The sequence below is a fragment of the Bombina bombina genome, chromosome 3 (genome assembly GCF_027579735.1).
Source record: "Bombina bombina isolate aBomBom1 chromosome 3, aBomBom1.pri, whole genome shotgun sequence".
Classification (NCBI taxonomy): Eukaryota; Metazoa; Chordata; class Amphibia; order Anura; family Bombinatoridae; genus Bombina; species Bombina bombina.
Genome location: NC_069501.1, coordinates 843,630,682 through 843,644,498, shown reverse-complemented (window position 1 = coordinate 843,644,498; position 13,817 = coordinate 843,630,682). Strand labels below are relative to the sequence as shown.

Below are 13,817 nucleotides of genomic sequence, written 5' to 3'. Positions count from 1 at the left end.
CTGGCTGCGTGAATTCTTCTATCCTCATACAAAATTAATCAGAGTCAGACTGTTATTGGGGGCGGGTCCTGCTGTCACAGCTCAAAAACCACGGGCAGAGAGGAGGAGGGGGAGTCTGTACTTGTTGCACCCAATTAATCAGTCTGTTGTTGGGGGCAGGTCCTTCTTGCCCCCCTGTAACGTCACCACTGCCAGGGCACAATAAATAAAAATTAAAACTAAAATGATGGAAGGGACTACTTCCCTCCTCTCAGGGAGTCACAATGGTTTCATTATGGGCAAACCATCAGAAGCTCAACAGGTCTCTGGTTTGGAGAGCACAGAGGAGGAGCCCATAACCAGCAGTCACTTCCCTGACCATGACCCTCTGGTATCCACTCACCTGGACGGGAGCTTCCAGGCAGTATGGACTGAGCCCTTTGAGATCTTCACTAGCCCACCCCAGACCAGAGGACCAGTATGAGGACTACTATGGTGAGGTTGAGAGCTGTAGCAGTAAGCGGAGCAGCCAGCGGCTGGAATGACAGCTTCTACACAGACTCACAACAAGAGGTCACCTCAGGATCAAAGCTGGAGTGATCGGTGCAGGCTGTTTGCCTGTAGTGGCTGCTCCGCTTACTGCTGCAGCTCTCAACCTCACCATAGTCCTCAAACTGGTCCTTTGGGCTGGGCTAATCACGATCTCAAAGGGCTCGGTCCATACTGCCTGGAAGCTCACGGAAGCGCTCCTGACTGCTTAGCCGCTATGAAGCAGTGTGAGAAGAAGCAGCAGTGGGAGGAAAGCATAAGCCGTAAGCCAAGATAAAGCGTCCTGGGAATCACAGCAGCAGGAGCCATCCGTCTGCACTATACTGGCAAGCTCACTGCGTAAACTCCTCAAGCAGCTGTGCCGTCTCCTGCTGCTGTGATTCCCAGGACGCTTTCTCTTGGAGTGATGAGTTTGTGCCCAGGAGTGTAAGCAGGAGAGTGTAAGCAGGGAGCTAAATGTGGAGTTACGACTTAGGAAAATGCTGTGGAAATTAACCGGTGTCTGCGAGTCTGATTCTGGACCACATAATCCTCAGGCTCAGTCAGTCCGTGTACACGTAACTTGAGAAGGAAGACTGCTTGTGGGGAGCTGGTCTCATTAAAGTTTTTTATTACCCACTATCTATGCTGGGGACGTATCAATGAAAAAATAAAAATAATGATGAGCCTGTCAGTCTGACTTGGCACACCTGAGGATCTCTCACGGCACACTGGTTGAAAAACACTGCCTTAAGGAACTAGTGGCAAGGCCCTTCTCCAAACAGTCTTGGAGAAAGGACAGAATCCTGGATACCTTCACCTTAAGCCAAGGATTTTCCTGCTTCTCACACCAGGACAAGTCCTCCACACCTTATGGTAGATGTGACGAGTGACTGGCATCCTTGCCTGAATTAGAGTGTCAATCACACTTTCAGAAAAGCCTTTCTTGGCCAAGACTAAGCGTTCAATCTCCACGCAATCAGACTCAGAAAATCTAGATTTCAATGTTGAAAAGTGCCCTGTTCCAGCAGATCCCTGCGACAGGGTAACCTCCACGGCGGAGAGGATGACATCCCCACCAGATCTGCAAACCACGTCCTCCGCAGTCACGAAGGAGCAATCAGAATGGCCATGGTCCGCTCCTGTTTGATGTGTGCCACTACACAAGGTAGAAGTGGTAACGGTGGAAAAATGTAAGCTAGGCTGAACCACCAAGGAACCACTAAGGCATCCATCAGTTCTGACTGGGGATCCCTGGACCTCGACCCGTATCGGGGTAGCTTGCAATTGAGTCTGGACACCATAAGATCTATCTCCGGCGTTCCCCATCTGTGAGAAATCTCTGCAAACACCTTGTGGTGAAGAGACCATTCCCCCAGATGGAAGGATTGTCTGCTGAGAAAGTCCGCTTCCCAGTTGTCCACACCTGGAATGTGAATCGTAGAGAGCGAGCAGCTGTGGGACTCCGCCCACTCCAAGATCCGAGACACCTCCCTCTTTGCGAGGAAGCTCCTCGTACCCCCTGAAGATTGATGTAAGCCACGAGGTAAATGTTGTCGGTCTGGAATCTGTTGAAGCTGACCGACCCCAGAGAAGACCATGCCTTCAGAGCATTGTTTCAGGATGTTTATCGGAAGGAGAGACTCCTCCCGGGACCATTTTCCTTGTGCCATCCTGGCACCCCAAACAGCTCCCCATCCTGCCAGACTGGCATCCGTGGTCACAATCTCCCAGGATGGTCTCAAGAAGGATGTCCCCATGGACAGGTGCTCCGGACGGATCCACCAAGAGGGAGTTCCAAGTCCGAGCATCCATGGATATCAGCTGTGATAGATCTGAATGATCGCCGTTCCACTGTCTCAACATGCACAATTGAAGAGGTCTGAGATGGATCCTGGCGAATGGGATGACATCTATGCTTGAAACCATGAGACCTATCACCTCCATACATTAAGCCACCGAGGGGCTTGTGGAGGACAGAAGGGCAAGACGGGAGGACGCAAGCTTCCTGCATCGCTGATCTGTGAGAAATATTTTCATAGACAGAGTCTATTATTGTGCCCAGGAACTCCATCCTGTTGCTGGGAACCAGAGAACTCTTTCCTGAGTTGGTCTTCCAACCGTGAGATTGGAGCAAAAGAAGAAAAGCCCTTGAATGATCTTCTGCAAGGCTAAGCGACGGTGCCTGAACTAGGATGTCGTCCAGATAAGGCGCTACTGCAATGCCCCTGCATCTGTCCACTGCAAGCAGCGCCCCCAGAACCTTTGTGAAGACTCTCGAGGCCGTCGCCAGACCAAAAGGAAGGGCCACAAACTGGAAGTGTTGGTCCAGAAATGCAAATCTTAGGAACCTGAAGTGGTCCCTGTGAATTGGCACATGAAGGTAAGCGTCCTTCAAGTCTATAATCGTCATGAACTGTCCCTCTTGAACTAGAGGCAGGATAGATCTGATCGCTTCCATTTTGAACGAAGGAACACTCAGAAACTTGTTCAAACACTTTAGGTCCAAAATCAGGCGGAATGTGCCCTCCTTCTTTGAGACCACAAAAAGATTGGAATAGTACCCTAGAACCCTCTCTGCTAGGGGTACTGGTACGATAACCCAGAGAGAGGCGAGATATCTCACACACTCTAGAAAGGCCTCTCTCTTTTCTGGTCTTGAAGACAGGTTTGACAGAAGAAATCTGCCCCTGGGCGGATGGGATCTAAACCCCCTCGACCATTTCACACAGGGATTTCCCACCAATATGTCGCAGCTGAAAAACAAACCCTGTGTGCTGAAACATCTTTCTCATCATGTTTTCCAGCTTTTTATCCATGGGCTCTTTAAACAACGAACTATCCATGAGGGGAATAGTTGTCCGCTTTGCGAGCGTAGAGATAGCCCCATCCACCTTAGGGATGGTCCCCTACAGCTCAAGCTGAGAGTCCGGAACGGGGAATAGTTTCTTAAAAGAAGAAGAAGAAGGGGAAAAGGAAGAACCTAATCGCTCCCATTCATTCTTAATAATATTTGCCATCTTAACGGGAACCGGGAAAGTCTGAGGTACTATCCTGTCCTCGTATACCTTATCAAGCTTAGGAATAGCAGGTTCCTCCGGAGTCTAAGGTTCTGGAACCTTCAGAGTAGCAAGCACCTGCCGCAGCAAAAAGCGCAAATTCTCCATCCTAAACCTAAAACCAGCACCCTCCGCAGGCGGAGGTTTAGATGACACGGACTACGACCCAGAAGGGGCCTCCTCCGAAGAGTCGGCCTCGTCATTGTATAGAGCCTCTGGGATTTCCATCGGTGTAGACACACCCTGGGCAGGGCCGCCATGATACACCCTACGCTTGCGCTTAGCAGAACGTGGTAAGGCATGGATCACTTTAAAAAAAACGCCGTTTCCAGTTGGTCCGCAAAGTCTGACGGCCAACGAATCTCTCCCGAAGGAGTAACGGGGCGCTGCATGTGCAATCGGAGATGAATGCAGGGAACGCAAGTCACGGGACGAAGAACCCTCAGAGGTGGATGGCTCAGTAGTACTAGACATCCGTTTACATTTAGATGTGGTAACACAAGGCATGTGGAACATAGTTGAGCAGGCTGATCTACTAGAACCTCCTCACAATAAACACAGGAATGAGACTTTGTTAAAGAGGGAGAACCCTCTAAAGCGTCAGAGTCCTCCATAGCTTGCGCTTTTGTTCAGACTAGCTTAATTTACAAAAGGCACCTTTATACCTCCAATGGCCAGGGCACTCACCACCTCCTAGGACCCGGACTACAGAAACCGTTACATCTCCTGCGCCACAGACCAGCAGAGGAAGTTAGATAGCACACCCGGTCACATAAAGTGCCTGGCAGGAGCGTCCCTGCACTAAGGAAAAAATGCGCCAAAAATGGCTGCGCAATATTCCCGCAAGTAACCTGAAAGTTCCACACATTGCCAGAGCCTCATCTCGCACATAACGCAGCAATGACACAATAAACAATATCATGTATAAACCCCCCTGTTCAATAATCCCCTTTCCAGGAATATTAACCCTAGATTCTTTAAAGATAAAAAGGCATCACACTGTGACTCTGTCTTCCATGTTATCATTATTAATAAAAAAATGAAACGATCTTACCAGAATCTACGTCGTGGAACAGGAACACGGCCCTTCAAGTGTGACAGGTTAGTAGCCTCGCTCCTAACATGGACTTGAGTGTAGAAATCGGGCAGCGAAACTCGTCAACGCTGATTGCTTGTGAAGCTGTTAATATGAGTCGGGATGGTTTCGCAAAAAGACTCTCCCTGCATCTCTGGACTCTAACTTTCACCCAGGCTCTCATTGAGAGGCTGACAGGACTATTTAAAACTCCAGTCCCAATGCGAAGAGTACTACCCTCCATAAGAGACTACTCCGAATCTCCGGCACTTCTCTGCCATCCTCCTGTGACGAAAAGCAAAGAATGAATGGGGGATGAGGGAAGTGGGGGAGGTATTTAAGCTTTTGGCTGGGGTGTCTTTGCCTCCTCCTGGTGGCCAGCTTCTTAATTCCCAACAGTAATGAATAAAGCCGTGGGACTCTCCTCCCTTTTAGATGGAAACTACTGTTACACACAGCACAATTACATGGAACATAGAAGATTAATTTTCAACATTTTGGCTACCAGAGAGGACCATTGTGCATTTTACTGGAAGCCAAACAGCTACTTATGTTGTCAGGGTATCTGTGAGTAACATAAAATAAACTACAAATATACCACATGATTTGATATTTCATTTTAGTTAATATCAAATTTGACATGAATTGTGTGGGCTATAGCCATAACAGACCAACCCCCCTTTTTCCTGATTAACAGAACATCTGAGAACAAACGAACACCCCTGCTGTGTAATGAATTTTTCCCTATCTGAAAAAACAGACGGTCCATCTATAAAAATAATGGAATGTGCAAACGTACTCAGAGGAAATAGGCCTTAGCATATAGGTGATAAATTGTCCCATCCTAAGCCCCCAATATACATCTGCTAGACGAGCTGGCGTTTCAAGTAAGAAATAGCAGGAAAAAACAGAGAGACATGTTTAACCCTAGGAGTGCTGAAAGCATATAAGAATTTAAATCTTGATTTTAAAAAGAGAAGTTAGAAATTCATCTATATGAACTGTATAATTCTCAAAGATTTAATTGATACTCAGACTGTATAAATATCTATATATGGATATGGGAAATGCAATTCAGATTTGTAATAGATTAAATAACAAACGGCAAGTTATTGTCACCGCTTACTTCTCTACAGCGCTGGTATTACAGGTTTACAAAAACCCGGCGTTAGCAGGCAAGAAGTGAGCGTAAAGCAAAATTGAGCTCCATACCGCACTCCAATACCAGCGCTGCTGAAAGATGCGGTGAGCTGGTTTTACGTGCTTGTGCACGATTTCCCCATAGACATCAATGGGGAGAGCCGGCTGAAAAAAAGTCTAACACCTGCAAAAAAGCAGCGTAAAGCTCCGTAACGCAGCCCCATTGATTCCTATGGAGAAACAAAATTTATGTTTACACCTAACACCCTAACATGAACCCTGAGTCTAAACACCCCTAATCTTACACTTATTAACCCCTAATCTGCTGCCCCAACACCTACATAATGTTATTAACCCCTAATCTCCCGTCCCCAATGTTGCTGCAACCTACCTACACGTATTAACCCCTAATCTGCTGCCCCCAACGTCGCCGCCACTATACTAAATTTATTAACCCCTAAACCTAACCCTAAGTCTAACCCTAACACCCACTAACTTTAATGTAATTAAAATAATTCTAAATAAAACCTACTATTAATAACTAAATTATTCCTATTTAAAATTAAATACTTACCTATAAAATAAACCCTAAGCTAGCTACAATATAACCAATAGTTACATTGTATCTATCTTAGGTTTTATTTTTATTTCACAGGCAAGTTTGTATTTATTTTAACTAGGTAGAATAGTTAGTAAGTAGTTATTAACTATTTACTAACTACCTAGCTAAAATAAATACAAACTTACCTGTAAAATAAAACCTAACCTGTCTTACACTAACACCTAACCTTACACTACAATTAAATAAATTACATAAATTAAATACAATTAACTAAATTACAAAAAAACCAAACACTAAATTACACAAAATAAAAAAAGAAATTACAGATATTTAAACTAATTAGACCTAATCTAATAGCCCTATCAAAATAAAAAAGCCCCCCCCCCCCCAAATAAAAAAAACCCTAGCCTAAATTAACTACCAATAGCCCTTAAAAGGGCCTTTTGCGGGGCATTGCCCCAAAGAAATCAGCTCTTTTACCTGTAAAAAAATACAAAACAACCCCCCAACAGTAAAACCCACCACCCACACAACCAACCCCCCAAATAAAATCCTAACTAAAAAAACCTAAAGCTCCCCATTGCCCTTAAAAGGGCATTTAGCTCTTTTTCCGCCCAAAAGCCCTAATCTAAAAATAAAACCCACCCAATAAACCCTTAAAAAAACCTAACATTAACCCCCAAAGATCCAATCAGCCAATAGGATTGAGCTTGCATTCTATTGGCTGTTCCAATCAGCCAATAGAATGCAAGCTCAATCCTATTGGCTGATTGGATCAGCCAATAAGATGAAAGCTCAATCCTATTGGCTGATTGCAACAGCCAATAGGATTTTTTCAACCTTAATTCCGATTGGCTGATAGAAATCTATCAGCCAATTGAAATCTAAGGGACGCCATCTTGGATGATGTCATTTAAAGGGAAACCTCATTCGGAAGAAGACGTTGATTGAAGAGGATGCTCCACGCCGGATGTCTTGAAGATGGAGCCGCTTCGCGCCACGGATGGATGAAGATAGAAGATGCCGCCTGGATGAAGACTTCTGCCCGGTTGGATGAAGACTTCTGCCGGCTTCGTTGAGGGTGGATGTCGGGTTTTCAAAAACTGTAAGTGGATCTTCGGGGGTTAGTGTTAGGCTTTTTTAAGAGTTTATTGGGTGGGTTTTATTTTTAGATTAGGGTTTTGGGCGGAAAAAGAGCTAAATGCCTTTTTAAGGGCAATGTCCATCCAAATGCCCTTTTCAGGGAAATGGGGAGCTTAGGTTTTTTTAGTTAGGATTTTATTTGGGGGGTTAGTTGTGTGGGTGGTGGGTTTTACTGTTGGGGGGTTGTTTGTTTGTTTTTCTACAGGTAAAAGAGCAGATTTCTTTGGGGCAATGCCCCGCAAAAGGCCCTTTTAAGGGCAATAGGTAGTTTAGTTTAGGCTAGTTTTTTTTTATTTTGATAGGGCTATTAGATTAGGTGTAATTAGTTTAAATATTTGATAATTTCCTTTTTTATTTTGTGTAATTTAGTGGGGGGGGTTTTGTAATTTAGTTAATTGCATTTAATTTATGTATTCGATTTAATTGTAGTGTAAGGTTAGGTGTTCGTGTAACTCAGGTTAGGTTTTATTTTACAGGTAAATTTGTATTTATTTTAGCTAGGTAGTTAGTAAATAGTTAATAACTATTTATTAACTATTCTACCTAGTTAAAATAAATACAAACTTGCCTGTGAAATAAAAATAAAACCTAAGCTAGATACACTGTAACTATTAGTTATATTGTAACTAGCTTAGGGTTTATTTTACAGGTAAGTATTTAGTTTTAAATAGGAATTATTTAGTTATTAATAGTAGGTTTTATTTAGATTTATTTGAATTACATTAAAGTTAGTGGGTGTTAGGGTTAGGTTTAGGGGTTAATAACTTTAGTATAGTGGCAGAGACGTTGGGGGTGGAAGATTAGGGGTTAATAAATGTAGGTAGGTGGCGGCGATGTTAGGGACGGCAGATTAGGGGTTAATATATAACTAGTGTTTGTGATGCAGGAGTGCGGCAGTTTAGGGTTTTTTATTTTTTTTATAGTGGCGGCGATGTCCGGAGCGGCAGATTAGGGGTTAATAAATGTATTTTAGTGTTTGTGATGCGGGAGGGCCTCAGTTTAGGGGTTAATAGGTAGTTTATGGGTGTTAGTGTACTTTTTAGCACTTTAGTTATGAGTTTTATGTTACAGCTTTGAAGCGTAAAACTCATAACTACTGACTTTAAGTTTACGGTATCGATCTTGGTGGTATAGGGTGTACCGCTCACTTTTTGGCCTCCCAGGCAGACTCGTAATACCGGCACAAAGGAAGTCCCATTGAAAAATGACTTTTTGAAAGCTGCGGTAATTACGTTGCGTTACGGCCAAAAAAGTGTGCGGTGCCCCTAAAACTGCGGTAGTGAAAAAGAGCCTTAACGCTGCTTTTTCACTCATACCGCAAAACTCGTAATCTAGCCGAATTGTAATAATCCCATTTTAAAATATATAACATATTTTTGTTTTTTTCTATCTTCCAGATGGGGCTAATAGATGCCGATACAGGATTGCCTGCATGGGGTGACCTAAGTCATATCATATGGTTATGCACTAAATATTTATATAACTTTAAATACATCTCTCAAAATATTATAAGTAGAATGTATAGAAAGTCTATATAAATATTTTCTATTTTAACATAGAATTGATATACTAGTGTTTGATCTCAAATTGTACATTTTCAATTATATTAAATGGGATATATATGCTAACCATGGAAGTGTATTAATACAAGAAATAATGAATATATTAAGTATCCAATTTAATGATATAGTAAGCTGTCAGCAATAGTGATAATGAGACTGCATTTCTGGTTGTCTGCTTCCCCCTAGGGGATTAAAACTGGTATGACAGCCAAACAAATTGACTGTTTAAAACATATGCAAACCCAAATAACCAATCAATGCTCAGCTCCATTAAGGGCGGATCAAGGACAAGCATCGAAGGGCCTATCATCCCAATTTCACCAATGATTAGAATAAATAGGGGTGTGGTTATATATTGTGATATAGCCTCATGCAAGAGAAAAAAAAGGGACGAGTCTCTGCTGGTGAATTTTGACTGACAAACTGTTGCCTTGGAATCCAGTCTCTATAAAGCAAATCTGGGCCTAATTTTCACCTATTTTGCAAAGAATATGTCTTTTAATTTATGAGGTGAAATTGGACTTATTGTTGAAAGCTGAGATACTCAATTGATGTGGTAACGTATAGCAGTGACTATAACTTAATATTTTAAAGCAAATAAATTAATTGTTGCTACAGTAATTGAGGCTAGTAATTTAAAGAGCACAATTGGTATTTTAAGTTTATGTTCATAGTCCTGTGTAGTTTAACTAGTCATTATTTATGAGGTGAAATTGTTTATAGTCCTGTGTAGTTTAACTAGTCATTATTTATGAGGTGAAATTGGACTTATTGGAGAAAGCTGAGATACTCGATTGATGTGGTAACGTATAGCAGTGACTATAACTTAATATTTTAACGCAAATACATTAATTGCTGCTACAGTAATTGAGGCTAGTAATTTAAAGAGCACAATTGGTATTTTAAGTTTATGTTCATAGTCCTGTGTAGTTTAACTAGTCATTATCGCTAAATAATTTATTTGCTAGATAAAGGTCCTTTGTATTTCATATTTCTAAGTCAGGCCTATTATTGTAAGTAAATCTCTCTGGTGTGCATTATTTGCAACTATATATATTTTAGAACTTGCCTTAATTGTAGCTAAAAAAAAGAGTTTTTCAGCTCAGATAAATTGGCTGTTAAAGCATCTTGTTATATTGTTTAACTAAGCACTGTTAAAGTTAGCGATCCATACTGGTATTTCATTGTGGTATTTTAAATATGACTCTGATTTTAACGCAATTCATTGTGAATAAGGTATATTGTAAAGATGCATCTTTTATGATCTTTGTAAAGGATCTTATAACAGCATAAGTGTGTATCATCTGATTCATAATCTGGTCGCTACATAATATATTGCAATGTGTATATAAATCTTAACTAATAAAAAGAATTTAGGAATTTATACTAATTTAAATCGTTTTGTATATACACATTTTAAATTGGGGTTTTGTTTTAAAGAGCAATTATAAATAAATTGTATTATAACCCTGCTATATACTGACAATGTTAAGTGTTACCGGAAGCAAGGGATAAATAAATTGTCATAAATTGATTAAAGCTTCTATATATAAATAAAATGATGTATAAGGGAATATACTGACAGACTAGACTGGGTGTATATCCCGTGTAATGAGCAGTACTATCAGAATAAAAAGGGTGCATCTCCATATCATGGTCAGCACTCTCAAAGTAAGCTGGATGCATATCCCTTCACACGGGCAGATAACTCTGGAGCAGAAGGTATTGCGCCAACACATACCAACAAAAATGCAAAAGAAATTAGATGATACTCACTTACATGCAAAAAACAACAAATACTAAAGCCTAAATATAGGTGATTGCTGCAGCTATTAACCAAAAGATAAGCCTGATTGAAACATTAGGCCCTAACAGTGCTTCTGTCCTAGCATTAGACTTCAACCTTAAAGGAAGATTGTACAGTAAAAATGTCTCTGCCCTTTAACCCCTTGTACCATTTGGACGTAAGTATTACATAACACAATACTTTGCCCAGTGTACTGTGTTGAGGTAAAACCTACATCCAATGCAGAGGCCCTTGTTGAGGTCCCGCTGTCAGCTTAGCTAGCGGGAGTTGCAACTAAGGGGCAGAAGGCATCTGCCTTCATATGGTAAGGGACCACTGATCGTGCTCTCTTACTATATGAAGGCAGATCGCCAGTCGTTACAGAGAGTAACACTGATCCCCTCTATAATGATCTTCCGTTGGTGCCAAGTGGAAGCGGTAGGAGAGAGGGGTGGGGTTCCCTACACTAGGACAAAGTTATGAAGGGAGAGGGATGACTGGAGCCCTACAGTATTAAAAAATATTGGCGGGAGGGGGTACCCTATGCTACAGAAAAATAGTTAAAATTACAAATAAATGTACAATAAAATAAAAAAATCATAATTTGTTACTGGCAGACAGGCAAGCCCTACATAAGAGACAATATAAACCTTTTAAGCTAACTGATTAACCCCTTCACTGCCGGGAATTTTAGAATGCAAAAAAACAATAGCAAAGCCATGCATATCTGCTATTTTTAACAAAGGGAATCAAAGAGAAACTTTTACAAACATTTGTCTTAAGACTGAAGTAGTTGTGTGTCCAAATAGTAGCATAAAAAATACCAAAATGGGCCTAGAGCGATAACTTGGGTTTTCTACTTTAAAAATATATATAGTTTTCATAGGTAAATAAAATTTAAAAAAGGCTAGATTTCTGTTTAAACACAGTGAAGGGGTTAATCAGATAGAAAAGTCCATTGAAAAAAAGAGAGAAATGAGCTAATGATTATTTTGTTCAATGTATTTCTGAAGTGTATATAAACTGTCATTCCTGACGTAATAAATTAGAGCTGTTTTGCAAACCACATCTCTATGTGTGTTCTGTAAGATGGTTCTCCAAGCGCTTGTCATTTAATTTGAAGTGCAATATCAGAGTCCAGAGGAGAAGGGAGAAGTGGAAAGCAGCAGGTGTTTAAAGGGTCCTGAAAGTAGGCCTCATTATGTAGTGTAGCGCCCCTCCTTCACCTTACCCCCTCAATGATCTCCCCCCCCCACACAGTTTAGGGCCCATCCATAGAGACTTTAAAGCCAGGCTATCCCAGAGTGAGCAAGGGACCTTGTTTTGAACTATAGCCAGAGGGTGTATAAAGTTCTGATATTTGCGAATAATCAGACCCCAGAGCGATTGTGAATGTGTTACACTGTTTTTATACTAACATTGTTTTAATAAAGTTTAATCCTCTGTTTAACCTGAGCAAATCATTAAGCAGTTTCCTTAGAAGCTCCACCAAATGAGAGTACTGCTAATAGCAACACATGAACAAGAGTTTAATTACAGTATTACACTATGGATTTCTTCTCTATTATTATTTAAGCAAAACATATCCTGATTCTGAGAGAGAGAGGAAGTTATTACAAGCTAAACCTGCTAAGAAATGATTGATTTGATTGTTTCGTTGTGCACAGTGAGTATATTACTTTTTTATAACAACTCGCAAACTCTCAGAATTACAATATAAGTAAGGAGCATTTATCGCTTGTTTAAAGTGTACACACTTGCATTATTAAATAAGGACACAAAATACCTCGGGCATTGCCTCAAATAAAGTTCTCCTTCGTTTGGTAAACTCTTTCATGTCAGTCAGTATTTCATGCTTTACTTCTGGAGGAAGGGTGCTGAAATCCTCAGATTCAATATCCACAGAGTGGGGGTTTGCAAAAAATTCTTCCTAGGGAAAAAAAAAAAGAAAATAGTAAACAAATTCCAGTTCCTTGTGACAAAAAGATCCCATCTTATAAACGGTGAGGAATGTATGTTTTCAGCACTCATGCAAATAACATTTGCAACTAATGCTAATATAACAAACTAATGACTGAGGAATGAAAAATTAAACATTAAACCTATCTTAAACGCTTACTGAAGTTATTAATTGGACAGTAAAGTCAAAATTAAACTTTCGTTATTCAGCAATGCACTACTGTCCCTGAGGCTATCTAGGTATGATTTTCAACAAGAGAACAAAGTAAATTTAATAAAAGAGAAACATTGGAAAGCCGTTTTAAATGGCATCCTCTGACTCATGAGAATTTAAATTTGAATTAAAAAAAAAAAAAGGAAGGAGGATAAACCTATTGCTTACATTATATAAAGAGAAATTCACATATTAAAACAAAATGTATCTTTCCTGATAAATGAATTAATTTCTTTCACATACCTCCGGCGTCTTCATCCAGGTAACACCAGTATAGCCTGCCCCACCAGTGAAAATCTTTGGCTAACAAGCTCCCTACCACTTGCAGGGTGACTTGAGTCCAATCACCGGCATCCAGCAGCTGAAACTTGCCGTCCCACTCTACAGCCGTGTCTACCACTGCGGCGGAGATTACGTCATCAAAGGAGGATATATATATATATATATATATATATATATATATATATATATATATATATATATATATATACACACACACACACACACATCTATTTATCTACCTTATGGTCGTCTGGTCTGGAATATATATATATTTATTATGTAAATAGGGGTACTTTCATTATACAGGGAGTGCAGAATTATTAGGCAAATGAGTATTTTGACCACATCATCCTCTTTATGCATGTTGTCTTACTCCAAGCTGTATAGGCTCGAAAGCCTACTACCAATTAAGCATATTAGGTGATGTGCATCTCTGTAATGAGAAGGGGTGTGGTCTAATGACATCAACACCCTATATCAGGTGTGCATAATTATTAGGCAACTTCCTTTCCTTTGGCAAAATGGGTC

At 40.8% G+C, this 13,817-nt stretch overlaps 1 protein-coding gene across 1 annotated transcript in view; it reads right to left on the bottom strand.

Annotated features, from left to right (window-relative positions):
• ERCC5 (ERCC excision repair 5, endonuclease) overlaps nt 1-13,817 on the bottom strand; it is a 238,975-nt gene that overhangs the window by 197,899 nt on the left and 27,259 nt on the right. The window contains exon 8 of the mRNA XM_053707797.1: nt 12,621-12,764. Within this exon, the coding sequence (XP_053563772.1) occupies nt 12,621-12,764 (144 nt within the window). The remainder of the gene's footprint in view (nt 1-12,620; nt 12,765-13,817) is intronic.